The sequence below is a fragment of the Balaenoptera physalus genome, assembly GCF_965194825.1.
Source record: "Balaenoptera physalus genome assembly, chromosome: 19".
NCBI classification, from domain to species: domain Eukaryota; kingdom Metazoa; phylum Chordata; class Mammalia; order Artiodactyla; family Balaenopteridae; genus Balaenoptera; species Balaenoptera physalus.
The window spans coordinates 11,209,527-11,234,195 of NC_138900.1; the positions used below are offsets into that span (position 1 = coordinate 11,209,527).

The 24,669-nt window shown below is 51.2% G+C and overlaps 1 protein-coding gene across 2 annotated transcripts; it reads left to right on the forward strand.

The window, feature by feature from the left end:
• The first annotated feature begins 1,420 nt into the window (after nt 1-1,420).
• On the forward strand, nt 1,421-16,637 carry KCNN4 (potassium calcium-activated channel subfamily N member 4). Of its 2 annotated transcripts, none has more exons than XM_082438792.1 (9): nt 1,421-1,756; nt 4,646-4,741; nt 5,994-6,424; nt 8,481-8,616; nt 11,217-11,327; nt 11,739-11,857; nt 12,189-12,258; nt 13,471-13,638; nt 13,950-16,635. In XM_082438792.1, the coding sequence occupies exons 1-8, from the start codon at nt 1,598-1,600 to the stop codon at nt 13,633-13,635; spliced, it is 1,287 nt and encodes a 428-aa protein (XP_082294918.1). In that variant the 5' UTR covers nt 1,421-1,597; the 3' UTR covers nt 13,636-13,638; nt 13,950-16,635. The 2 variants fall into 2 exon arrangements, with proteins under 2 accessions (XP_082294918.1, XP_082294917.1); XM_082438791.1 differs by lacking the exon at nt 1,421-1,756 and adding an exon at nt 2,053-2,653 and having other exon boundaries at nt 13,950-16,637.
• The last annotated feature ends 8,032 nt before the right edge of the window (nt 16,638-24,669 follow it).

The window sequence follows — 24,669 nt, forward strand, 5'->3', positions numbered from 1 at the left end:
ACCCTGTGTCTCTTTTCCCTGCCAAGAACACAGACTGGGGACCCACACTGAGAGTGTTGTGTTTGCATGCATGGCTGTGTATTACATTGTACCAGAGGGCGTTCCCCGGTGCTGTGTGTGGTGTCATTTCAGGCCTAAGTGATGGCTGTGTCAGTGGGTTACATCTGCTGGTTCATGAGACACAGTGTTTGTGCTGGGAAATAGTGTAGCACGTGCTTTGTGTCATTGTGTCTTTGTGTATTCCACTGTATATGTTGTGTTTGTGTGGCCACCTGTGTTGGAGTGTATCATGTGCCAGGCTGTGTGTGGGTGTGGTTTATGGTGTCAGTCCGAGGCGATGGGGCATGTTTTACTCTGTGCACGTTGCTCTTGGGCATCAGGGTCCGTGTAGCCTGTGCCCCGCCCCCCTCCCCCGGGGGCACCATTCTTGGTTGTGTCCTGTGTGATGCACCAAAATAGATCAAAATGTCTTACATGGGGCACGTGCCGCTTGGGTTTCTGTGTGTGTCACTGGGCCTATAGGTCCGTTCCTACACGCCTCCATTCGTATTGTTCCCTGACTGCATATATGAATGGCATTGTGCACCGGGGTATATTGTCTGTCAGGGTGAATCCATGTGTTGTGAATCAGTCTATGAGCGTATGTGCTTGAGTCACCACGTGCCGTGACGTACGTCAGTGTGCATTTCTCTACGTGCTGGGTGATTGGAGACTGCCATGGGTGTGTCCCTAAATGCTGTGTGTCTGCACATGTCGTGTTGTGTTCCACAGGTGTGTGATGGCTGAGTGCTTGGTTCACACAGATTTGTTGTGTGTGGCATATGGGGATTGCGAGGTCAATACAGAGTGTGTGTTTGTGGAACACCCGTATATGTTGTGTTTGTGTAGCTACGAATGGGCATCATCCTGTGTGTGGCATCTGGGTGTGGCTGTTTGTGTCAGAGGATGTTGTGCCAACTTTGATTGCAGTGTTTGTGCCTGCGCGTGGACAATATTTAGGTGACTGTGTGTGCCACGGGGCGCTGCCTGCCTCCCTAAGTGCCAGCGTGTGTCACATCACGTGTGTGGTGTCCGGGTGTGGCTGTGAGTTTCAGAGCTCGTCGGGAGTTGTGAGTCACTCGGTGTGGTTGTGTTGCATGCCCATGGGTGTTAGGTTCTGTCTCCGGCCATGCCGTGTTTGAGGGTGTTATCACCCTGTGTTGCATGGTGTCCGGGTGTGGCTGAGTGTAGGTGTGTATTACACGCTGCAGACAGGTTGTGTATGACAAAGCCCATTGTGTGTTGGTGTGTGTCTTAATCCATGTGGACACACGCCTCTTCCTTGCTCTGCCCCAAGACACACCCAGCCCCTCCTTAGTCTGAGAAGGAGGGTTGGGGAGCCTCCCCTCTGCCCAGGGGCCTCCCCAGCACCTCCCCGCCCTGCCCAGCAGTCACCACCCCACAGAGGGCACAGGATCTGCTGTGCCTCAAAGCAAGAGCCCAGAGCGAGGGAGCAGAGCAGGCCGGGGACCTGCAAGCCATAGTGGCTGCTCTTTGTGTGCTGCGAGGTGGGGGACTCTGGGCAGGAAGCTGGCTGAGCCCCAAGACCCCGGGGGCCATGGGCGGGGAGCTGGTGCCGGGCCTGGGGGCCCTGAGGAGGAGAAAGCATCTGCTGGAGCAGGAGAAGAGTCTGGCAGGCTGGGCACTGGCACTGGCAGGGATCGGCATCGGACTCATGGTCCTGCACGCGGAGATGCTATGGTTCGGGGGGTGCCCGGTGAGTGGAGGCTGGAGGCTGAGACTCCCGAGTCTTGAGGGAGGAGGGGCTGGGGGCTGAAACTGCTGGGTCTGAGGGAGAAGGGGGCTGGGGGCCAGGACTCTCGGGTCCTGAGTGAGTAGAGGCTGGAGACCCCTGGGTCTGAGAGTGGAGGGGGCTGAGGGCTGGACTCCTGGGACCTAGGGAGGTAAATGCAGGGGGCCCTCTCTGCAAAAGGAAGGAAAAGAGGGGTCACAGAGTGTCAGTTTGAAGGTATTGCAATTAGACAGTTGGAGGTCCAGGACCCCTGGAGGCCAGGAGGTGGCTGGTCAGATACTTGAGACTCCCAAGGGCAGATTAGGGGAGAGATAACCCCAGGTTCCGTGAAGGGAGGGTGGGGAGAAAGGCTGACTTCTTCCAGTAGGCGGCAGCTCCTTGGTCCTTATCTAAACTCTAATGTTCGTGCAGTATCTCAGAGGCAAAGGGCAGAGACCAAAAGAACTGGCTGGGTGGAGGGGTGGGAAAAGAAAACAAGCACCGCCCTCCTCCCCCCTCCATCTCCATCATTAAGAAGCTCAGCTTCCCCAGAATCTATGGGCTATTTAATCTGGGAAATAAGGGAGAGGTAGGTTTATGGTAGCCTGGACTCCTGGGTCCCAGGAGAGGAGAGGCTGGGGCCCGGGCTCCTTAGAGGTGACTTCGAGCATTTTTAGGGGAACAGGGGCTGACTTTGAGGATAGTGTGAGTGGGGAAGGAAAGAACAAGTGGGGCTAGGACAGGTCTGAGCAGGTTCCCAGCACATTCCCGCCCTGGTCCGGGCAGCGATGGGGGCAGATGAAGGACACCGGTCAGAACTGGCGGCTTGAGGACGGGACAGAATTGCTCAACAGGAAAGGAGGGGTTGGAGATCTGTCTAGGGTAAGGGATGTGGAATTGGGCTGGTTGGAGGGCACTGATTTGAGGATTGAGTTGGGGGATTTCTGGGGGACAACACTCAGGCTTGGATTTGGGGGTGGGAGAGGCAGGCAGCTTTGAAGTGACCAGGAGCCACACGGACTGTCAGGGCAGGCTGGCTTCCTCTGGCCGGGTGGCCAGGCGAGGGCAGCGGGCACTGAGGGGGTGGGGCCGCCGAAGCCCATGCCAACAGGAAGCATGGCCGGGCTGACCCGCCGCTCCCACACTTCAGCACCCCGCCCAGCAGGCGAGGTGAGGACAAGGGAGCCCTGGCAGATGGGAAGGGACAGGGGGTCTTTCCTACGCCACCTCATCCCTCCGCCTTCTCACCTCCAATTGCTTCCCTCTACCACCTGCCAGCTGCTGCCTCCAGCACGTGGACTCTGGAATCTGCTGCAGCTCTCTGAGCCTCAGCTTCCCCAACTGGAAACCGGGGGTGAGGGTTGAAATACATGACCCGAAGGGTCCTCCTCGGCCCCCTTTCTATGACCGCCTTGACAACACCCGTGTCCCCTCCCCACCTCCATCGTGATCTAATAAACTCATTTTGCAGGGATCCAGACACCTGCTCGCCATGGGAGAGGGGCTGGAGGAGAGGCAGGGGCCAGACCCCACCGATGCAGGGGAACGTGATAGAGATAGTGGGGCGGGAGAGGGAGCATGGTGAGAGGTACCGAGAGGCAGAGATACACAGAGAGACCACGACAGAGAGAGACCAAGACAAAGATGCAGTAAGAGACGGAGGGGTACAGACAGCGAAGGGGGTCGGGGATTCGGGGCAAGAGGAATTGGAAAGGAGAGAGGACCACCAGAGAAGTGGACTGCAGAGTGGGGAGGAGGTTGGGTCTAGTGGGGTGTTCTTTGGGACAAAAGAATGGGACAGGGAACTGGGGAGCCACAGAAGGATGAAGGGGTGGGGGAGGGCTAGGGACAACAGCACCATTGTTCAGGGAAGGGGGGCAGGCCCCATGGGGCAGGAAACTGGCCCTCTTCCCCTGCACAGAGGGGGGCCCTGGCCGGGTCAGGGGAGCTGGCAGTGTTTTAGGAGAAACAGGTGCTGAGCTCAGAGTGGGAGCCCAAGTGACCCCTTCCCCCTGACACCACCTCCCAGGCAGGGATCCCCACACACACCCCCTCCTAGGGAATCCAGCAGTCCCAGTCCCCTCTAAATCCCTTCCTCAAGAATTCTAGATTCCTCCAAGGTATTGCCACACAAAGACAGGGAAAAAAACTTCCCGTGGTTTCTGGAGGCCATGTGCTTCTGGCCAGATCTGCCCTGGGCTTAGAGCCAGGAGAGAGGGCAGGAGGTGGGGAGGGAGGCAGAGGAGACACACAGGGCAGCAGGCCTGGAGGGCCTTTCTCAGAGCTGGGGCTGGGGTCTTAGGAACCAGCCCCCTGGATGAGGGCAGGGGAGGGTGTCATTCATTCCCTGGAGCCTGAGTGATAGCTTCTAGGCTCCTCAGGAACTGCGGGCGGGGCGTGGGGAGGGACCTGAAGTTGCTTTCTAGGGCAGAGACCAGCTGGGTGGGAAGGGAAGGGACCACTCTTTAGAGGCTAAATGTCTGTTTCTAGACACCCCCCATACATACACACACACACACACACACACAACTGAGGAACTATTATTGATGGGGACCAGTACGGGGGAATTAGGAAGGAATGTGAGTTTCAAGGTCTTCCCTCAGGGGTGTGGTCCTCGGAGAAGAGCTGAGGAGGGTGAACACTGGCACCTGGGCCAGGGCTGTCCCGTTGGGAAGGAAGAGGGCACTCTCCCTGGGGACCAGCTGATGGTTTTGAGACTTCCCCAGACCCGAGGCATCAGGAGGAACTGGGCTGGGGGCTGGGGGTTAGGAGGCTAGGAAATTGGGAATGGAGAAGGGATGGTGGTTTGGGAAGAGTGCAGAGGGGACTGAGGGAGACCTAGGATCTCACCCCTTTCTCTCTCCCTCCCAACAGTGGGCGATCCACCTGTTCCTGGTTAAATGCATGATAAGCATCTCCACGTTCTTGCTGCTTTCCCTGATTGTGGCCTTTCACGCCAAAGAGGTCCAGGTAGGCCCCTTCCTAGCTCCCCTCAGCGCCCCCCCACAACGCCCTGTCGGCTCACACTTCCCACCTCCTGGGCTGAGTAATGAGCTTCCTCCACCCTGAGATACATCCACACCCTCATCCACCCGGAGAGGGTGAACCAAGGACAGACAGACAGCCCCCCGGAGCAGCCCTGACCTTCCCCCACCTGCTGCACTCTGTCTCACCTTGCACACCTGTAGATGCTGAGAGTTCCCGCCCCCAGGCCTCTGTCCACTCTGTCCCCAGGTTGCCTCACAAAAGACACAGCCTCCCAGATCTCACTTCTCCATCCCCGAGTCCCTACCTTTTCCCATCCCAACAACCCAAGATCCTAGCCATGTGCCTGCAGGTCCTTCCCCACTGCTGAGCTCCCCACCTCTGTGCCAACGACCCCACAGACCCAGGAGCCCTTCCCACCTGTCTCCCCCCCTCCCATCTCATGTCTCAACCCACACTGGACTCTCCACCCCTTCCCCTCTCATCCCATCCCCCACACCCCCAGATCCTGTTCCCTTCCCCCCACACCTCTGCAGTATAAAATGAGGATTATTGGTCGAGTGTGGTGACGCCCCTTGCAGTGCCTGGCACACAAGATGTGCTCAGTAAGAAGTACACATTATCATTAAAGCAGTCATTCGAGTAGTTAAGTGGCCTGAGGGCCCTGGGCCTCAGTTTCTGCATCTATAAAATGGGGGTAAGAATATTTTCAATCTCACTGTCTTGTGAGCATTCACTGAGTCACAACACGTAAAGAGGACAGCGCAATGCCTGGCACCTCCAAAGTGCCCTGTAAATGTTGGCTATTATCATTGCTAATGGGATGATGGCAATTACTACTGCGTCCCCAGAAACTGGAGTAGGACATAGCTCTATGGATGTGGAATGTAAGTTCTTGGGGAGGCAGGGGTTTTGTTTTGTTTGTTTTGCCCACCCATATCCTACAGTATATCTCAATATATAGAACAATGTCGGGCATACAATAGGCACTCAATAAGTGTTCCTGGGCTGGAAGTTCTGGAAGTGGGCTGAAACTAGGAGGGGGAGAAGGTGGAGAGATGTCTTCCTCGGGTCCTGCCCTGCCCCTTCCCACCCTCCCGGGCCCCATGCCCTGCGCTATCTGCCTCCCTCTCCGGCCCCGCGGGCGCGCCCCCCTTATCTCCCCGCGCAGGCTGGGGAGCGGGCGCCTGACCTTCGTGTGACCCCCCTCCTTCTCCATCCGTTCCCCTCCCTGCAGCTGTTCATGACGGACAACGGGCTCCGGGACTGGCGCGTGGCGCTGACCGGGCGGCAGGCGGCGCAGATCGTGCTGGAGCTGGCCGTGTGCGGGCTGCACCCGGCGCCAGTGTGGGGCCCGCCGTGCGCGCAGGGCTCGGGGTCCCCAAAGACGGCGGTCACGCAGTCCTGGCCGAGTTTCCTGGGCCAGGCGGAGGCGCTGCTGTCGCTGGCCATGCTGCTGCGCCTGTACCTGGTGCCCCGCGCCCTGCTCCTGCGCAGCGGCGTCCTGCTCAACGCCTCCTACCGCAGCATCGGCGCGCTCAACCAGGTCCGCTTCCGCCACTGGTTCGTGGCCAAGCTGTACATGAACACGCACCCCGGCCGCCTGCTGCTCTGCCTCACGCTTGGCCTCTGGCTCACCACCGCCTGGGTGCTGTCGGTGGCCGAGAGGTGAGGATGCGGGGGGAGGGGAGGGCGGGAAGTGACGGTACCTGGAGCCTCTGGAGGAGCCGCTTACAACCACCATCGCCCTGTACAGTGCTGCAGGTTGGGACTCCCTGGGACCAAGAAGTGGAGAAAGCCCTTCGCCCCAAAGCCATTCCTCCACCTGCAGTCTCCAGTCTCCCCAGACACACACACACACACCATAGGAAGCCCTGCCCTTCCTGCTTCCAAATCTCTGCTGCCTCAGGTTTCCAGGCACCTGTTCAGTCTCCGCACGCAGGCACTGGGCCCTGGCCAAGGGTTGCACCTGCTTTGGAGGAAGGGGACATCTTTTCCAAATTAGCACAGATGCACTGTAGGTGCTCCCGGTGACCCCCGGGCTGCGCCAGAAGGGAATTCCGTGCAGAGAATTGGTACGGGAATTCGAGGCCGCCTGCTGGACTTTGACCTGATGCTGGAACTGTACCCCTCAGGGCCTCCACTTACCTTACAGATAAACAAATTGGGGGTAATCTTAGCCAGTGTTTCTCAAAGTGTGGTTCTGGGACCAGCAGCATCTCCTGGGAACTGGTTGCAAATCCAAATTCGCAGGCCCCACCAGGATCTATGGAATCCAAAACTCTGGTGGGTTGGGCCCAGCAATCTTTTTTAACAGTTCACTCTGATGCTGGCTCAAATTTGAGAACCTCTGGTTTAGTACATCTGGCAAAGGATTCTTGAGGGGAGATGGAGAATGGGAAGAACTGGCCTTAGATCTCTCCTCTCTGAGCCTCTGTTTCCGCATCTATAAAATGGGTATCAAAATCCACCATCTTTAAAGTCTCCCTGGCAATTCTAATCTTTCATGATTTTAAACTCATTCATCTCACAGGATCTGTTTTCTCAGTTGGGAAATTGGTCAGGATCAGTAAATGATCCTCCCACCAATTTTCTCACCTGAAAAATGGGAGGATGGGGAGGGAGCCAAATTTCTAAATCTGTTTGAGGCAGAATTCCTCAAACTTGAATGCATTTTGGGATGCAGGGGTTGGAGCTTAACAGGGCAGATTCAATCCCCACCTCCAGACACTAATTTAGTGGGTTTGAGGTGTCTGGGGCCCTGGTGAATGATGCTTTCCCTGCTTTGGCCTAACTGTGGGTCAAAGTTAGACAAATCCTGATTATCAATCCTTTCCAAGGCTGGACCTAAAGGTCCCCTTCTATGAAGTGAGGGGAAAAGAGGCAGAGTCCGCCAAGACTTTTAATTTTATTTATTTTTTTAAAGTGCATTTATTTATTTATTTTAAAGATTTATTTATTATTTATTTTATTTTATTTATTTTTGGCTGCGTCGGGTCTTGGTTGTGGCATGCGAGATCTTTTGTTGCGGCACGTGGACTTCTCTCTAGTTGTGGCGTGCAGGTTTTTTCTTCTCTAGTTGTGGCACACAGGCTCCAGGGCGCGTGGGCTCTGTGGTTTGCGGCACGCAGGCTCTGGTTGAGGTGCGCAAGCTCAGTAGTTGTGGTGCGCAGGCTTAGTTGCCCTGCAGCCTGTGGGATCTTAGCTCCCTGACCAGGGATCGAACCCGTGTCCCCTGCATTGTAAGGCGGGTTCTTTACCACTGGACCACCAGGGAAGTCCCCCGCCAAGCCTTTTTAGAGTCCCACCTTTTTAGTCCTGATAGGGCCACCTCTAGGCCATAGAGCATCTTTGTGGAAATTAGAAAAAGGTGCCCCTTCCTTTGAGTGGATGCAGCCCCCTGCCGGGTCTGACAAGTGGACTTCAGGCTGGGTTTCTGCCCCCCTCTCAACCCCTCAGCCACACGCTCTAAATGTAGCAGCCCTGGCAGCCTAGCTGAAACCAAAAAGGCTTTGGAATTGGTCGGATCCAGGTTCAAATCCCACAGCCCAGAGTGGTTGAGCATCTTGCCCAGGTCACACAGCAAAGAGGAGGCCAGGCAGGCTCTCCAAAGCCCAGAACTTACTGGCTTTTTCTGAGTGCTTCTTGGAACTGTGGGTGTATGTTAAGAAAGAGGGTATCAAACATCACAGGAACCCCAGAATTAACCCACTCTCCCCCACAGACAGACCGTTAATGCCACCGGGCACCTTTCAGACACACTGTGGCTGATCCCCATCACATTCCTCACCATCGGCTACGGGGACGTGGTGCCGGGTACCATATGGGGCAAGATTGTCTGCCTCTGCACTGGGGTCATGGTGAGTACACCCACTCAGGCACCCTGCCTTTATCCCACACTGCTCATCCCCTGGGCCCCAGGAAACCACAGAGCCAACTAAGACACTCAGGGACACCCCCAAGAAACTCGGGTGTCTGGAACCCCACAGCCCCATTCCCTGTCCAGGACACAAACACTAGGCTCATTTCCTTTGAAAATCCAGGAATCCATCCCCTGAGTTCTTGCTCTCTCCAGAACCTAGGACCCAGCCCTCATCCTCCTCAGGAACACAGGCCCCTGACCTCCCAGCCCCATCTCCTCCCAGATTCCAGGAATCCAGCCCCAAGCCCCACCAAGACTCAGGTATCTTTCCCTCTCCCCCCTTTACCCTCTCAATCATCCAGGACTCAGGTACCTGGTTTCCCAGCTCTAGGCTCTTCCAGGACCCAGGAATCCAGTCTCCCAGCCTCCATTAAAGCTATTTATTGCGTCTAGACATCAAGAGCATGCCTGTGGGCTCAGGCTGCCTGGGTTCAAATCCTGCTTCTGCCCACTTCCTAGCTGGGAGTCAGCCACACAATCTTTCTGGGCCTCAGTCTCCTCATCTATAAAATGGGGATGCTGATACCAGTGTACTCCTCATGGGGTTCCTGAGAAGACGAAATGAATTAAACCATGTAAAGGGTCTCAAACACAGAAAATGCTCAGTAAATGCGTCAGGGGGTGGCGATGCGGAACCTGTTATTGTAACTGGTTCCAGGCGTCCGGCTGCCCCTACCCCAGCTCCTGTGCCCTCAAGGATGAGGCAGAGGCTCCCCAAGCCCCAGACTCCAGCCTCCTCCCCAGAGTCGGCCTCCTCCTAAATCTAGACATCTGCCCCCTTCCCCTCATAGACCCAGCACTCAATGCCTTGGCCTTCACCTCCCTGTGAGATCTGGCTCCCTTCACCCGCAGGGATTCAAGCCTCCAGCCCCAGCCCTGACTTGTCCCAGGAAGGACATGGTGAATCCCCCAGTCCTGGGTCCACAGATGATGCATGCGGTGGCAGGGAAATGTGACAGCCCCCTCCCCTCCAGCAGTGAGTCTTTGTGACTAGGAAAGAGGGGCAGAGACTCAGCCAAGGACACACTCCCAAAGGGTCAGGGACCCTCAGGGCTGCCTGGGACCTCCTCCCTCATTTGACAAAAGGAGAAACTGAGAGATAAGGCGATTTGCACTCGAGCTCACAGCCCACTCCTAGCTGAGAGGTTCCAAGGTACAATGAAATTATAATGGCTAACTTTTATCGGGCACATACTCTGTGCCAGTCTCTGCTCTAAAGATGTTAACTTATGGAATCCTTGGAGTAACACTGTGAGGGTGTGCACATTTTACAGATAAGAAACTCAGACACTGAGAGATTAGATAACTTGCTCTGAAGCTGGGCTTGAAACCCGAGCAGTCCCAGAGCCAAGGTTTACAGCTAGTAATTATTCTGAGGGTCAAGAGTTGAAACATATGGGGTGCGGGAAGACTTCAGGAGATTCATTCTAACTCCAGGAAGAGTGAGCAGGTGCTACAGAGCAGTTGGGATTTGCTGGGGCCTTGAAGGATCAGAGGCCTCGAGAAGTAAGGGAGAAGAGTGAGACCAAGGTGCTCAGGCAGGTGAGGGCTGAGTTGCCCGGGACGGAAGCTGGGCAGAGGAGGAAGAGCGGCCTGGACCTTGGAAGGCCTTGAGAGCTGGGCTAAGAAGTCTGGGGCAGTGGGAGCCTAGAAGGAGATTAGGGTGAGGGCGTCAGGGTCATAACTGGGTGTTAGATCTCCCTGGGGTCAGGGTGGAGTAAGGGAAAGGCTGGAGACTGTCCAGAAGGGAGAGGATGTGGCCAGAGCTGGGCAGAGGCTGTAGTGGTGGGGAGGAGGGGGAGGGACACCCTCGGTGACCTGATGGCCCACTGGACCGTGGGGAGGAAAGGGTCCCGCAGGAGCCTGAGGTCTGCTCCTTGCCCAGAACCAGCCCTTCTCGCCAATCTCCAATCACACGCTTAACAAAAGAGAACGTGGGCTTCCCTGGTGGCGTGGTGGTTAAGAATCCGCCTGCTAATGCAGGGGACACGGGTTCGAGCCCTGGTCCGGGAAGATCCCACATGCCGCGGAGCAACTAAGCCCGTGAGCCACAACTACTGAGCCTGCGCTCTAGAGCCCATGCGCCACAACTACTGAAGCCCGCGCACCTAGAGCCTGTGCTCTGCAACAAGAGAAGCCACCGCGATGAGAAGCCCGTGCACCACAACGAAGAGTAGTCCCCACTCTCTGCAACTAGAGAAAGCCCGCGCGCAGCAACGAAGACCCAACACAGCCAAAAATAAATAAAATAAAATAAATAAATTTATTTTTTTAAAAAAAGAGAGAGAACATTGTGATGGTGTAAATACCACAACCAGGAGTTGGACTCGGACGCGTGATTTTATGATCTCAGCTCCACCACTGGGACCTGTGGGACCCTGGTTCTCTCTGGCCTGGTTTGCTTGTCTGTCAACTAGCGGTGGTGGTGCCTGACGTCTGTGGCTGTTGGGAGGGCTCAAGGAGAGACAGAGTTGGTGGCACGAGGCTGGTCCTCAGATCCCCACAGGCCTTGTGTCATAGTGCCTGCTGTGCCCACAGGGGGTCTGCTGCACAGCCCTGCTGGTGGCCGTGGTGGCCCGGAAGCTGGAGTTTAATAAGGCAGAGAAGCACGTGCACAACTTCATGATGGATATTCAGTATGCCAAAGAGGTGAGGGGGGCCTCCAGCACCCAGAGCACACCCCTTCCTCAGCCCCAGAAGCCAGGTCCCCGGCCCCTCCCCCCTCAGCCCCAGGATCCATACCCCCGGCCCCTCCTCCCTCAGACCCAGGATCCAGACCCCCGGCCCCTCCCCCCTCAGCCCCAGGATCCAGGCCCCCGGCCCCTCCTCCCTCAGACCCAGGATCCAGGCCCCCAGCCCCTCCCCCGTCAGACCCAGGATCCAGGCCCCCGGCCCCTCCCCCCTCAGACCCAGGATCCAGGCCCCCGGCCCCTCCCCCCTCAGACCCAGGATCCAGGCCCCCGGCCCCTCCTCCCTCAGACCCAGGATCCAGACCCCCAGCCCCTCCTCCCAGAACCCTAGGAGGACTATCTCCCTTGACACTGTGAAACCCACCCCCAGATGAAAGAGTCGGCCGCCCGAGTGCTGCAAGAGTCCTGGATGTTCTACAAACATAAACGCAGGAAGGACTCTGGAGCCGCCCGCAGGCACCAGCGCAGGCTGCTGGCCGCCATCAACAGGTGAGGACCTCTGTGCGTGCGCACGCCATGTCCAAGTCTCCTCCTCTCTGCAGGGTGCATGCGCACGCGCGTGTGTGTGTGTGTGTGCGCGCGTGTGACCAAGCATGAACGCGTGCCCAGGTCAAGATGCCCATGTGTTGTCTCACTGAACGGACGCCCACCTGGACCTCACAGTGACTGTGTGTGATGCTTTCGTTTGCATGTCTCAGAGTGTCTGTGCGCCTGGATGCCCAGGTCTCTATGTGGGAGGTGGGCTCATGGGTGCAGCCACCCCCTCTCATCCCACCTCTGAGCTAGGGCCACTCTGACCCCCCATTTTTTTTACCCCCAGGTTCCGCCAGGTGCGGCTGAAGCACAGAAAGCTCCGGGAAAAAGTGAACTCCATGGTGGACATCTCCAAGGTACTGGGATCCCATGAGAGGGGGTCTGGGAGAAGAGGGAGGGTGGGGGCAGCTGCTGAGGAGATCTGGCCCTGGAACAGGGAACGCTAGCACACACAGGCACTCGATAAAGGTCTGTGGCTGAACGAACGAACGAATGAATAAGTGAATGACGCAATAGCGTTTCTCATGTAAGGTGCAGTTTCCTTTGAAACTTAAATAACTGTACAAAGAACTCCAGTGTTCGATGTGAAATTATCTCCATTGTCAAGTTACTTACATGTGGACGGATATAAAATTCCTTTCAACTATGACTGTTATACAACAATAAAACCAAAGCAAATTGACAAACCAAGTTCAAACACAAAGGGCAAAGCAATAAAATGCGAATTAACAGCAATGACACATGGACAGGTGACAACGTTTCGGGGAAAACTCAATCTGTGTTGCTATTGTGAAGAGCGGGCCCAGGAGCGCTGGGCAGGCTTGCCTGGCCAAGGGGTGACTCAGCTTGCCCTCCTTCTGCTGGGTCCCCTTGATTCTGAAGTGCTCGGGTAGGTGACATCACGCCCCCTGGCTTGACTCACAGCACCTCTTGCTTATCCGGTAGCCTTTGCTTTTTTCTCATTAGTCCATGACAATTCAAACAGTGGCCCTTGGCCCCAATACCATGGTAAACACAGCCACAGATGCCGGCCCCTAAACTGCATGGTGGTGGCCTAAATCTGCCGGAATTGGCAGGTTGTGATTTCCAAGATTATCCACCCGGCCCAAACACGGAAGTCAAGAGTTCTCATAGAAAGCTCACACACTCTCAAGGACGAAGCTGTGAATCCTAGTTTGAGAAGGCAGAGAAAGGGCTCTGTGGATTGTGAAGTCAGGCAGTCATCAATTCCACAAAGATTTAAGTGAGCACCTACTATGTTCTAGGGCCTCCCTGATCCAGGTGCTGCCTTGGGTGTGTCATTTAACTGCTCCAGGCCTGTTTCCTCAGCTCTTAAAAATGGAAACAGGATTCCCACTGCCCACACTTTTAGGAGGATTTTAAACTATAAAGAGCACCGGGCCAAGTTGCTGGGCGGTGGCAGGTGGTTGATAAGGTAACTGTTATTATTGAGGATAATCCTCCAAGGCCTGTAAGTACTTAGTAAATGCTGGTTCTGCTGCCTTACTCCACAGGGCAGGGAGAGAGTCTCCCCCAGCCCCCAATCCCTCTGACCTCTCTCTGCCCAGATGCACATGATCCTCTGTGACCTAAAGCTGGGTCTGAGCACCTCACACCAGGCCCTGGAGAAGCAGATTGATGCGCTGGCAGGGAGGCTAGACACCCTGACCGAGCTGCTTAGCGCTGCCCTGGGTCCACGGCAGCTTCCAGAACCAAGCCAGGAGGCCACGTAGCTGGTAAGGGAGCTGGGACCTGGGCAGGAGAATATCCTGGAGGAAGGCTGCCTGTGGCCAGCACCCCATGTGGCTAAGGGGGTGGGGGATGGGTGGCCTGGAGGTGAGGCCACCCTTTCTCTTCCACTCTGGCTCTGTCTGAAGGGAGGGACTCCAAGCTCGGGGCTGGACCAGCAGCGAAGAAAACAGACATTCCGTCCCCCCTTCACAGACCCTCAGTACCCGCTCCCTCTTTCTTTGCTTGGTCTCTGTCTCTGTCTCTCCCTCTGGTGTCTGGCCTGCCTGTCTATCCATCTCTCTGTTTGTCTCCCCAGGACCCAGCCAGGAAGAACTAGGCTACTTTCCCCAGGATTGAGGTCAAGGACATTCTCTCTGCTACTCCTAACCCAGCCCCATGCATAAAGCCAGTTAAGCGTAAGGATCGAGGGGGGCCACACCTTGGGGTGGGTTGACTCCCTGATGGCTGCTGGCGGGGACACTGGCTGAAGGAGGGAGGCCGTGGCCCATCCCCACCGAGGCCCCAAACGGGAAAATGGTCACCCCTGCCCCACATACCCTGTGCCTGCGGGCTGGGACTCCTGAGGCCCAGAGGAGGAGGAGGGGAGCGGGGGCCCAGAGTCCAAGATCCTGGGCTGCATCAGTTACCCGCTGACCAGCACAGATGAAGGAACGAGGCCCGAGGCAGGAGGCAGAGCCCCCTGGCGGGAGATCGAGGAGGACACCAGTTCTCCAGAGCTGCAGAGAATTATCTGGTGGGGGAGAAGGTGGGGACTGGGGGGAAGGGTGAAGCTCTCCACTCTCTGCTCTTACACTTTGTAATAAATGTTAAACAAAGTCAGAAGAAGTTGCTGTTTCTTTCGAAACATATGCACACTCCAAACAGGCAGGTCAGCCAGTGGAAGGCCCTTGCCCTGTCTGAACCTGCTTCCCCATCTGTGAAACAGAGGCCTCCAAGAAGTGTCCTCCCAGGTCTGTAGGCGGGGGAGGCCTCAACTCCCGCCTGGCCCCAGCCCAGATCTGTGGTGAAGAGCAAGGGCTTTAAATTCAGGCCCAGGAGCCCAGCCCCCCAGCCCCTCCTCCCTCAGACCCAGGAGTCCAGGCCCCAGCCCTCCTCCCTCAGATTTGAATCGGGGTCCAAATCCTGGCTCTGCCATCCACTGGCTGTGTGACTTTGGGCACGTGGCTTCACCTCTGAACATTTCACTTCACCTGTAAGATGGGGCCACCTTCCCATGGGACAGCTGTGAAGATTAAAACTGGGAGGGCACAGAGGGTCAGACATTTAGTAAGAACAAATACATGAGAGAACTTAATCATTTTTACTAGTGCTACTGATTTTCAGACACAATGAATACGTGGCTGCCCTTTTTCTTTTTTCTACTGCCCTTTAACCCTCTCTACTCATATCCCACCAGAACCTAGATGAAAACTCACCTATCAGGAGACTAACAGGAATTCCAAACCATCCTACGTACTTGTTTCGTACCTGCTAGGACTAAGACAGAAAAAGGAAAGGGGGCTGGCACTTACAGAGGCCCTCCTGTATGCCCAGCTCTGCGCTCCTGTTTTGTAAGTCACTACCACCACTGCCCGCCCCACTCCACCCCATTGTACAGATACAGAAACTGAGGTTTCAAGAGGAGCAGGGCCTAGAGGGCCTGGATTCACACCCAGCTCATCCTACTGCAGAGCCCTCCCTCTCTGCCCTGCTTGAGGTGAGTCAAAGACAGAGCAGCCTTGGACCCTGAACCTAGGTCTCACTTCCCACAGCCGCTTCGTTCCACTTGGAGAGGCTGATTCATCCTCGCTTCCCTTGATTTGAGGGGAAGCCCAGGCTGCGAGTCATCCTTCTCTGCTGAGCTATCTTTGGATTTCCCTGCAAGTCCGCAGCCAGCCTCCCCATCAGCCCCAAGAGCTAAACTGGGGCTTGCACCACCCACTGCCGCAGACAGCCCTTCCTCTGGACGCCAGTCCATCTGGGGGGAAGAGGAAACAGGAACATTTCCAACACCCTACCCCTGCAGTAAGCCCTCCTCAGTGATGCCAGATACCCTGCCAAACTCATTCCTCCAGAACCACCCTTTCCTAGTTGTACTTGGCTTCAGCAGACAAACTCCTTCCTACGCCTCCTTCGGGCCCCCGCTTAGATGTCCCCTCCCTCCAGGAAGCCCTCTCTGAAGCTCCCATAGCCCCATGCACCTGTCTCTATTACAATAATAATATTTATTGGGTAAAGCCCCACGTTAAGTCCTTTATATAAATGATCTCACAAAATCTCTACAAAAGGAGACAAGGTGGTATTACTGGTCCCATTTTACAGATGAGGAAACTGAGGCACAGAGATTTAAGAACCCTGCCCATAGCCACAGCAAAGAGATGGGGGAGCTGGGATTTGACCCAGGTGGCCGGGCTCTGAAGCCCCAGCACTTAGCCAACCAGCCCATTCATTCACTCAGAGATCCCTACACCCTATTTTCATTTTTGCTCTGTTGCGTCTTCAATGTCAAGGGCCTGGCATATACCAGGCCTCAGTGAATATCACTGAATGAACACACTTACTACCTGGGGTGGCTGGAAGCGTCTCACCTTCTACCACATGTTGGTTTCTTCTGGGACAAGGGACGAACTGGTTATAAGGGGCTTTTGACTAAGAAACTAAGAGCACACGTGAGAGCGCTCCTGTTCTGAGTTATCTCGGATCTGCCCCCGCTGCCCGGCCCCCACTCTCCACTGTGGAGCTCAGGTCCTGACGCTCCCCCTCCAGCAGTCTCTGCTCTCCCCCTCACACAATCAGCACTTCCTGAAGGCCCTGCACCAGGCGCAGGGCTGCAGGCACGAGTCAGAGAGCTCTGCCCCCAGGGGCTCGGTCTCATGGTGATTTTGGTGACTTCCCCCTCCTACTTCTGTTTTGCCTCCACGCCCACGAGAGGACTGGGTGGGGAAAAGTGGGTCCAGAGAGGGCTGGAGGGCTTACCAGGGTTAGAGAGCCAGTCAGGAGCTGGGGCCAACCCACCCCCCACCCCAACCATGCCCCAGACATTACCGGGCCCTTCCTCTGCTCAAAACCCTTCCATGGTTCCCAACTGCCCTTCTCTCAAAGTCTGGCTCCTAGTCCTCGCTCATTTTTTCTCTTCTTGCGGGATCTTAGCTCCCTGACCAGGGATTGAACCCGCACACCCTGCAATGAAAGCGCAGAGTCTTAACCACTGGACCGCCAGGGAAGTCCCCACTCATTTTTTCTTTCATTGAGATTTATTTTACATGAACAACACAAATTTTAAATGTGGCCTCAATAGATTTTTTACAAAAGCATTCACCTGAGCAACTACCACTCAGCTCAAGCTTGAAGTTTCTGGGCCCCTAAAAACTCTCACGCCCCTCCCATCTTGATTCCTTTTGCCCAATTTTGAACTCTGAAAGGAACCCTGCTGCACACCCTGGTGTGTACCTGCTTCTCAGTACCAGCCAGGTGCACATTCGTTTTTACTACAGAATGGTGTTACTACGCGCACTGGCCTCACCTGGGGGGGCTCTTCAGGCTATGCACCCCCCTGCCCCTGCCTCCAGCCTCCCCATCCCCTCCCTGTCATGGCTGCTAATGATTCTGCACCCAATTCCAGTGTGTGAGGGGTTTTTTCCCCCATACCAAGCAATTCTCAGATACCACAGTCAACTCAATCCTGACACTGTCTACCTGGAGACAGCGTCAGATTCCATAGGTTAAGGGTTTGGTCCTACAAGGCTACCCCCTACCTTCACCCCTTCAGATGCCAATTTCAAGTCCATGTTGTCACCCGTGCTTCTGACCAACTGGCTGTAGCCAACAACCCCCTTCCTTGGGTTCGATGAGTGGCTCAGGAACAGCCACATGGAAGAGATACATAGGGCAAGGTATGGGGAAGGGGCAGGGAGCTTCCATGACCTCTCTGGGCACCACTCTCCCCAAATCTCCTTCACCAACCTGGAAGCTCTCCAAACCCTGTCCTTTGAGGTTTTCTATGGAAGCTTCATTACACAGTCATGACTGATTAAATCATTGAACTTCCGTGACTAATTTAACCTCCAACCCCTCTCCCCTCCCTAGAGACCTGGAAGTTCTGACCCTCTAACCATCCAGTCGGGTCCCTTGGCACCCAGCCCCTATCCTTAGGTTACCTAGGTGCTTTCCAAAGCCATCTCATTAACATAACAAAAGACACCCTTATTACTCCGTTCCAAAGGTTTTAGGAGCTCTGTTCCAGACTCAGGGGACAAAGACCAAATACATATTTATTATAAATCACAGTAGCACAGCTGCTCCAGCCACAGGGCTCTTCTTCCCTCCCAAAGATTCTCTGTCATAATTGCCCACCACTCTCCTGGCCCTTTTGCCCCATCCATGTAGAACAAACATCGCCAGTATTTGTCCAGTTCTTTACGATGGTTCGTAAAGGAAGCTGTATCATCTACATCAACACCAGACTGCAGTCCAAAGACCTGTTTTGAGCTTTTCTGCTGTGTGGGATTACTGCTAACATATAAAAACTAAGAGAGTGCTTTTCACAATTTGGAGGCAATGTCAAAGGGTAACACTTTCCTTTCTTCTACCAGGATGAGCTGGCCCTTCTTCAATTCAAGTCCAAGCCCTGTCTCCACTTGTAACCAGGCTGCACCCTCTCTCGCCTCCTTGAGGGCCTGGGTCCTAAGTCTCCTGCCTCATCCATTTTCCCTGCTATTGAAACAGGAGAGAAGGGGCAGGGCACAACCTTTAAAAGAATGACATAGCCACAGGACATGACAAAAACTGGTTAGAACCAACTAAGTCCAAGATGGCGGAAGATTCAACTTCCAGTGGACCTTGAGCCTCATTATACGCTCATTGTAATACATTAGTTAAATGACACACCCACCAGCACCATGACAGTTCTGAGGTCAAGCATAAAAGGTAAAAAAGTGGGCTGTGGCGCAATTCCTGGAAATCCATGCCCATTCCCCTGAAATAGATGGAATAATCCTTCCATTAATTAGCCTATGAAATTACTCAGTCCATAAAAACTAACCACCCCATATTTCAGGGCCTCTCACCTTCTGAGATGGCCCACACTCTGTCTGTGGAGTGTGTTTCTCTCTAAATAAATCCACTTCTTACCTATCACTTTGTGTCTCACTGAATTCTTTCTGCAAGGAGACATCAAGAACCTGAGCTTCATTAAGTCTTGAGACCAGGTGTGTGATCTCAATTAAAAGGCCATGGGGAAGATGGTGGAGTAGAAGGACGTGAGCTCACTCCCTGTTGTGAGAGCACCGGAATCACAACTAACTGCTGAACAATCATCAACAGGAAGACACTGGAACTCACCAAAAAAGATACCCCACATCCAAAGACAAAGGAGAAGCCACAATGAGACGGTAAGAGGGGCGCAATCACAATAAAATCAAATCCCATAACCGCTGGGTGGGTGACTCATAAACTGGAGAACACTTATACCACGGAAGTCCACTCACTGGAGTGAAGGTTCTGAGCCCCACGTCAGGCTTCCCAACCTGGGGGTCCGGCAATGGGAGGAGGAATTCCTAGAGAATCAGACTTTGAAGGCTAGTGGGATTTGATTGCAGGATTTCGACTGGACTGGGGGAAACAGAGACTCCACTCTTGGAGGGCACACACAAAGTAGTGTGAGCATCAGGACCCGGGGGAAGGAGCAGTGACCCCATAGGAGACTGAACTAGACCTACCTGCTAGTGTTGGAGGGTCTCCTGCAGAGGTGGGGGGTGGCTGTGGCTCACCATGGGGACAAGGACACTGGCAGCAGAAGTTCTCGGAAGTACTCCTTGGCGTGAGCCCTCCCAGAGTCCGCCATTATCCCCACCAAAGAGCTGGGTAGGCTCCAGTGCTGGGTCACCTCAGGCCAAACAACCAACAGGGAGGGAACCCAGCCCCACACATCAGCAGACAAGTCAATTAAAGTTTTACTGAGCTCTGCCCACCACAGCAACACCCAGCTCTACCCACCACCAGTCGCGCGCATCAAGAAGCTTGCACAAGCCTCTTTGATAGCCTCATCTACCAGAGGGCAGGCAGCAGAAGCAAGAAGAACTACAATTCTGCAGCCTGTGGAAGGAAAACCACATTCACAGAAAGACAGACAAGATGAAAAGGCAGAGGACTTTGTACCAGATGAAGGAACAATATAAAACCCCAGGAAAACAACTAAATGAAGTGGAGATAGGCAACCTTCAGAAAAAGAATTCAGAATAATGAGAGTGAAGATGATCCAGGACCTCGGAATAAGAATGGAGGCAAAGATTGAGAAGATGCAAGAAATGATTAACAAAGACCTAGAAGAATGAAAGAACAAACACCTAGAAGAATTAAAGAACAAACAAACAGAGATGAACAATACAATAACTGAAATGAAAAATACAATAGAAGGAATCAATAGCAGAATAACTGAGGCAGAAGAACAGATAAGTGACCTGGAAGACAGAATGGTGGAGTTCACTGTCACAGAGCAGAATAAAGAAAAAAGAATGAAAAGAAATGAAGACAGCCTAAGAGACCTCTGGGACAACATTAAACATACCAACATTCGCATTATAGCGGTCCCAGAAGGAGAAGAGAGAGAGGAAGGACCTGAGAAAATATTTGAAGAGATTATAGTCAAAAACTTCCCTAACATGGGAAAGGAAATAGCTACCCAAGTCCAGGAAGCACAGAGAGTCCCAGGCAGGAATAACCCAAGGAGAAATACGCCGAGACACATAGTAATCAAACTGACAAAAATTAAAGACAAAGAAAACTTATTGAAAGCAGCAAAGGAAAAACAACAAATAACATACAAGGGAACTCCCATAAGGTTAACAGCTGATTTCCCAGCAGAAACTCTACTAGCCAGAAGGGAGTGGCACAATATATTTAAAGTGATGAAAGGGAAGAACTTACAACCAAGATTACTCTACCTGGCAAGGATCTCATTCAGATTCGACGGAGAAATCAAAAGCTTTACAGACAAGCAAAAGCTAAGAGAATTCAGCACCACCAAACCAGCTCTACAACAAATGCTAAAGGAACTTTTCTAAGTGGGAAACACAAGAGAAGAAAAGGACCTACAAAAACAAACCCATAACAATTAAGAAAACGGTAACAGGAACATACATATAGATAATTACCTTAAACGTGAATGGATTAGATGCTCCAACCAAAAGACACAGGCTCGCTGAATGGATACAAAAACAAGACCCATATATATGCTGTCTACAAGAGACCCACTCTGAAGACCCACCTAGGGACACATACAGACTAAAAGTGAGGGGATGGAAAAAGATATTCCATACAAATGGAAATCAAAAGAAAGCTGGAGTAGCAATACTCATATCAGATAAAATAGACTTTAAAATAAAGAATGTTAGCAGAGACAAGGAAGGACACTAAATAATGATCAAGGGGTCAATACAAGAAGAAGATATGACAATTATAAATATATATGCACCCAACATAGGAGCACCTCAATACATAAGGTAACTGCTAACAGCTATAAAAGAGGAAATTGACAGTAACATAATAATAGTGGGGGACTTTAACACCTCACTTACACCAATGGACAGATCATCCAGACAGAAAATTAATAAGGAAACACAAGCTGTAAATGACACAATAGACCAGATAGATTTAATTGACATTTATAGGACATTCCATCCAAAAACAGCAGATTACACTTTCTTCTCAAGTGCATATGAAACATTCTCCAGGATAGATCACATCTTGGGTCACAAATCAAGCCTTGGTAAATTTAAGAAAACTGAAATCATATCAAGCATCTTTTTCGACCACAACGCTATGAGATTAGAAATCAATTACAGGGAAAAAAACATTAAAAACATAAACACATGGAAGCTAAACAATACATTACTAAATAACCAAGAGATCACTGAAGAAATCAAAGAGGAAATCAAAAAATACCTAGAGACAAATTACAATGAAAACATGACGATCCAAAACCTATGGGATGCAGCAAAAGCAGTTCTAAGAGGGAAGTTTATAGCAATACAAGCCTACCTCAAGAAAAAAGAAAAATCTCAAATAAACAATCTAACCTTACACCTAAAGGAACTAGAGAAAGAAGAACAAGCAAAACCCAAAGTTAGTAGAAGGAAAGATATCATAAAGATCAGAGCACAAATAAATGAAATAGAAACAAAGAAAACAATAGCAAAGATCAATAAAACTAAAAGCTGGTTCTTTGAGAAGATAAACAAAATTGATAAACCTTTAGCCAGATGCATCAAGAAAAAGAGGGAGAGGACTCAAATCAATAAAATTAGAGAGGAAAAATGAGAAGTTACAACAGACACCGCAGAAATACAAAGCATCATAAGAGACTACTACAAGGAACTCCATGCCAAAAAAATGGACAACCTGGAAGAAATGGACAAATTCTTAGAAAGGTATAACCTTCCAAGACTGAACCAGGAAGAACTAAAAAATATGAATAGACCAATCACAAATAATGAAATTGAAACTGTGATTAAAAATCTTCCAACAAACAAAAAGTCCAAGACCAGATGGCTTCACAGGTGAATTCTATCAAACATTTAGAGAAGAGCTAACATCCATCCTTCTCAAACTCTTCCAAAAAATTGCAGAGGAAGGAACACTCCCAAACTCATACTATGAGGCCACCATCACCCTGTTACCAAAACCAGACAAAGATACTACAAAAAAAGAAAATTACAGACTAATATCACTGATGAATATAGATGCAAAAATCCTCAACAAAATACTAGCAAACAGAATCCAACAACACATTAAAAGGATCATACACCATGATCAAGTGGGATTTATCCCAGGGATGCAAGGATTCTTAAATATACACAAATCAATCAATGTGATACAACATATTAACAATTTGAAGAATAAAAACCATATGATCATCTCAGTAGATGCAGAAAAAGCTTTACACAAAATTCAACACCCATTTATGATAAAAACTCTCCAGAAAGTGGGCACAGAGGGAACCTACCTCAACATAAAATTAAAGATGATACAAACAGATGGAGAGATATACCATGTTCTTGGATTGGAAGGATCAATATTATGAAAATGACTGTACTACCCAAAGCAATCTACAGATTCAATGCAATCCCTTTCAAATTACCAGTGGCATTTTTTACAGAACTAGAACGAAAATTTTTAAAATTTGTATGGAGACACAAAAGACCCCAAATAGCCAAAGCAGTCTTGAGGGAAGAAAACGGAGCTGGAGGAATCAGACTCCCTGACTTCAGACTATACTACAAAGCTACAGTAATCAAGATAATATGGTACTGGCAAAAAAACAGAAATATAGATCAATGGAACAGGATAGAAACCCCAGAGATAAACCCACGCACCTATGGTCAACTAGTCTATGACAAAGGAGGCAAGGATATACAGTGGAGAAAAGACAGTCTCTTCAATAAGTGGTGCTGGAAAAACTGGACAGCTACATGTAAAAGAATGAAATTAGAATACTCCCTAACACCATACACAAAAATAAACTCAAAATGGATTAGAGACCTAAATGTAAGATCGGACACTATAAAACTCTGAGAGGAAAACATAGGAAGAACACTCTTTTATATAAATCACAGCAAGATCTTTTTTGATCCACCTCCTAGAGTAATGGAAATAAAAACAAAAGTAAACACATGGGACCTAATGAAACTTAAAAGCTTTTGCAAAGCAAAGGAAACTACAATCAAGATGAAAAGACAACCCTCAGAATGGGAGAAAATATTTGCAAACAAATCAATGGACAAAGGATTAGTCTCCAAAATATATAAAGAGCTCATGCAGCTCAATATTAAAAAAACAAACAACCCAATGAAAAAATGGGCAGAAGATCTAAATAGACAGATGGCCAAGAAGCACATGAAAAGCTGCTCAACATCGCTAATTATTAGAGAAATGCAAATCAAAACTACAATGAGGTGTCACACCAGTTAGAATGGGCATCATCAGAAAATCTACAAACAAATGCTGGAGAGGGTGTGGAGAAAAGGGAACCCTCTTGCACTGTTGGTGGGAATGTAAATTGATACAGCTACTATGGAGAACAGTATGGAGGTTCCTTAAAAAACTAAAAATAGAATTACCATATGACCCAGCAATCCCACTCCTGGGCATATACCCAGAGAAAACCATAATTCAAAAAGACACATGCACCCCAATGTTCATTGCAACACTATTTACAATAGCCAGGACATGGAAGCAACCTAAATGCCCAATGACAGACGAATGGATAAAGAAGATGTGGTACATATATACAATGGAATATTACTCAGGCATAAAAAGGAACAAAATTGGGTCATTTGTAGAGACGTGCATGGACCTAGAGACTGTCATACAGAGTGAAGAAAGTCAGAAAGAGAAAAACAAATATCGTATATTAACGCATATATGTGGAACCTAGAAAAATGGTACAGATGAACCAGTTTGCAAGGCAGAAATAGAGACACAAATGTAGAGAACAAACGTATGGACACCAATGGGGTTGGTGGTGGTGGGATGAATTGGGAGATTGGGATTGACAGATATACACTAATATGTATAAAATAGATAACTAATAAGAACCTGCTGTATAAAAAATAAAGAAAATAAAATTAAAAAAATTAAAAAATAAATAAAAGGCCGTGGGTTCAATTCCCAGTCTGCGTTTGGCCAGGTTCAAGTCCTGGAACGTGGGTTCAAGTTCCAATTTGAGCTGCACGGTTTCCCTATCACTCCCAGCAGCATACAAACATGCTGTCATTCCTCCCATCTCAAAAACGGCCCACAGGAACTTTAAGCACTTTACATCCTCCACTATGTATTCACCAAACCGCAAAACATCCGGAATTCAAATTCAGAGTCTTTATTTTACATATTGTAAAATAACCTGTATGTGGAATTCCTTTAAAAGTAAGTTCTTATAGAACAAACTCCTGATACATTCAACAGCAGCAAAGACTCTCCCAGACCAAAGAGCTAAAGAAGGCAGACAACACAGCAGACCTGCTGTAAGATTTCATTTATAT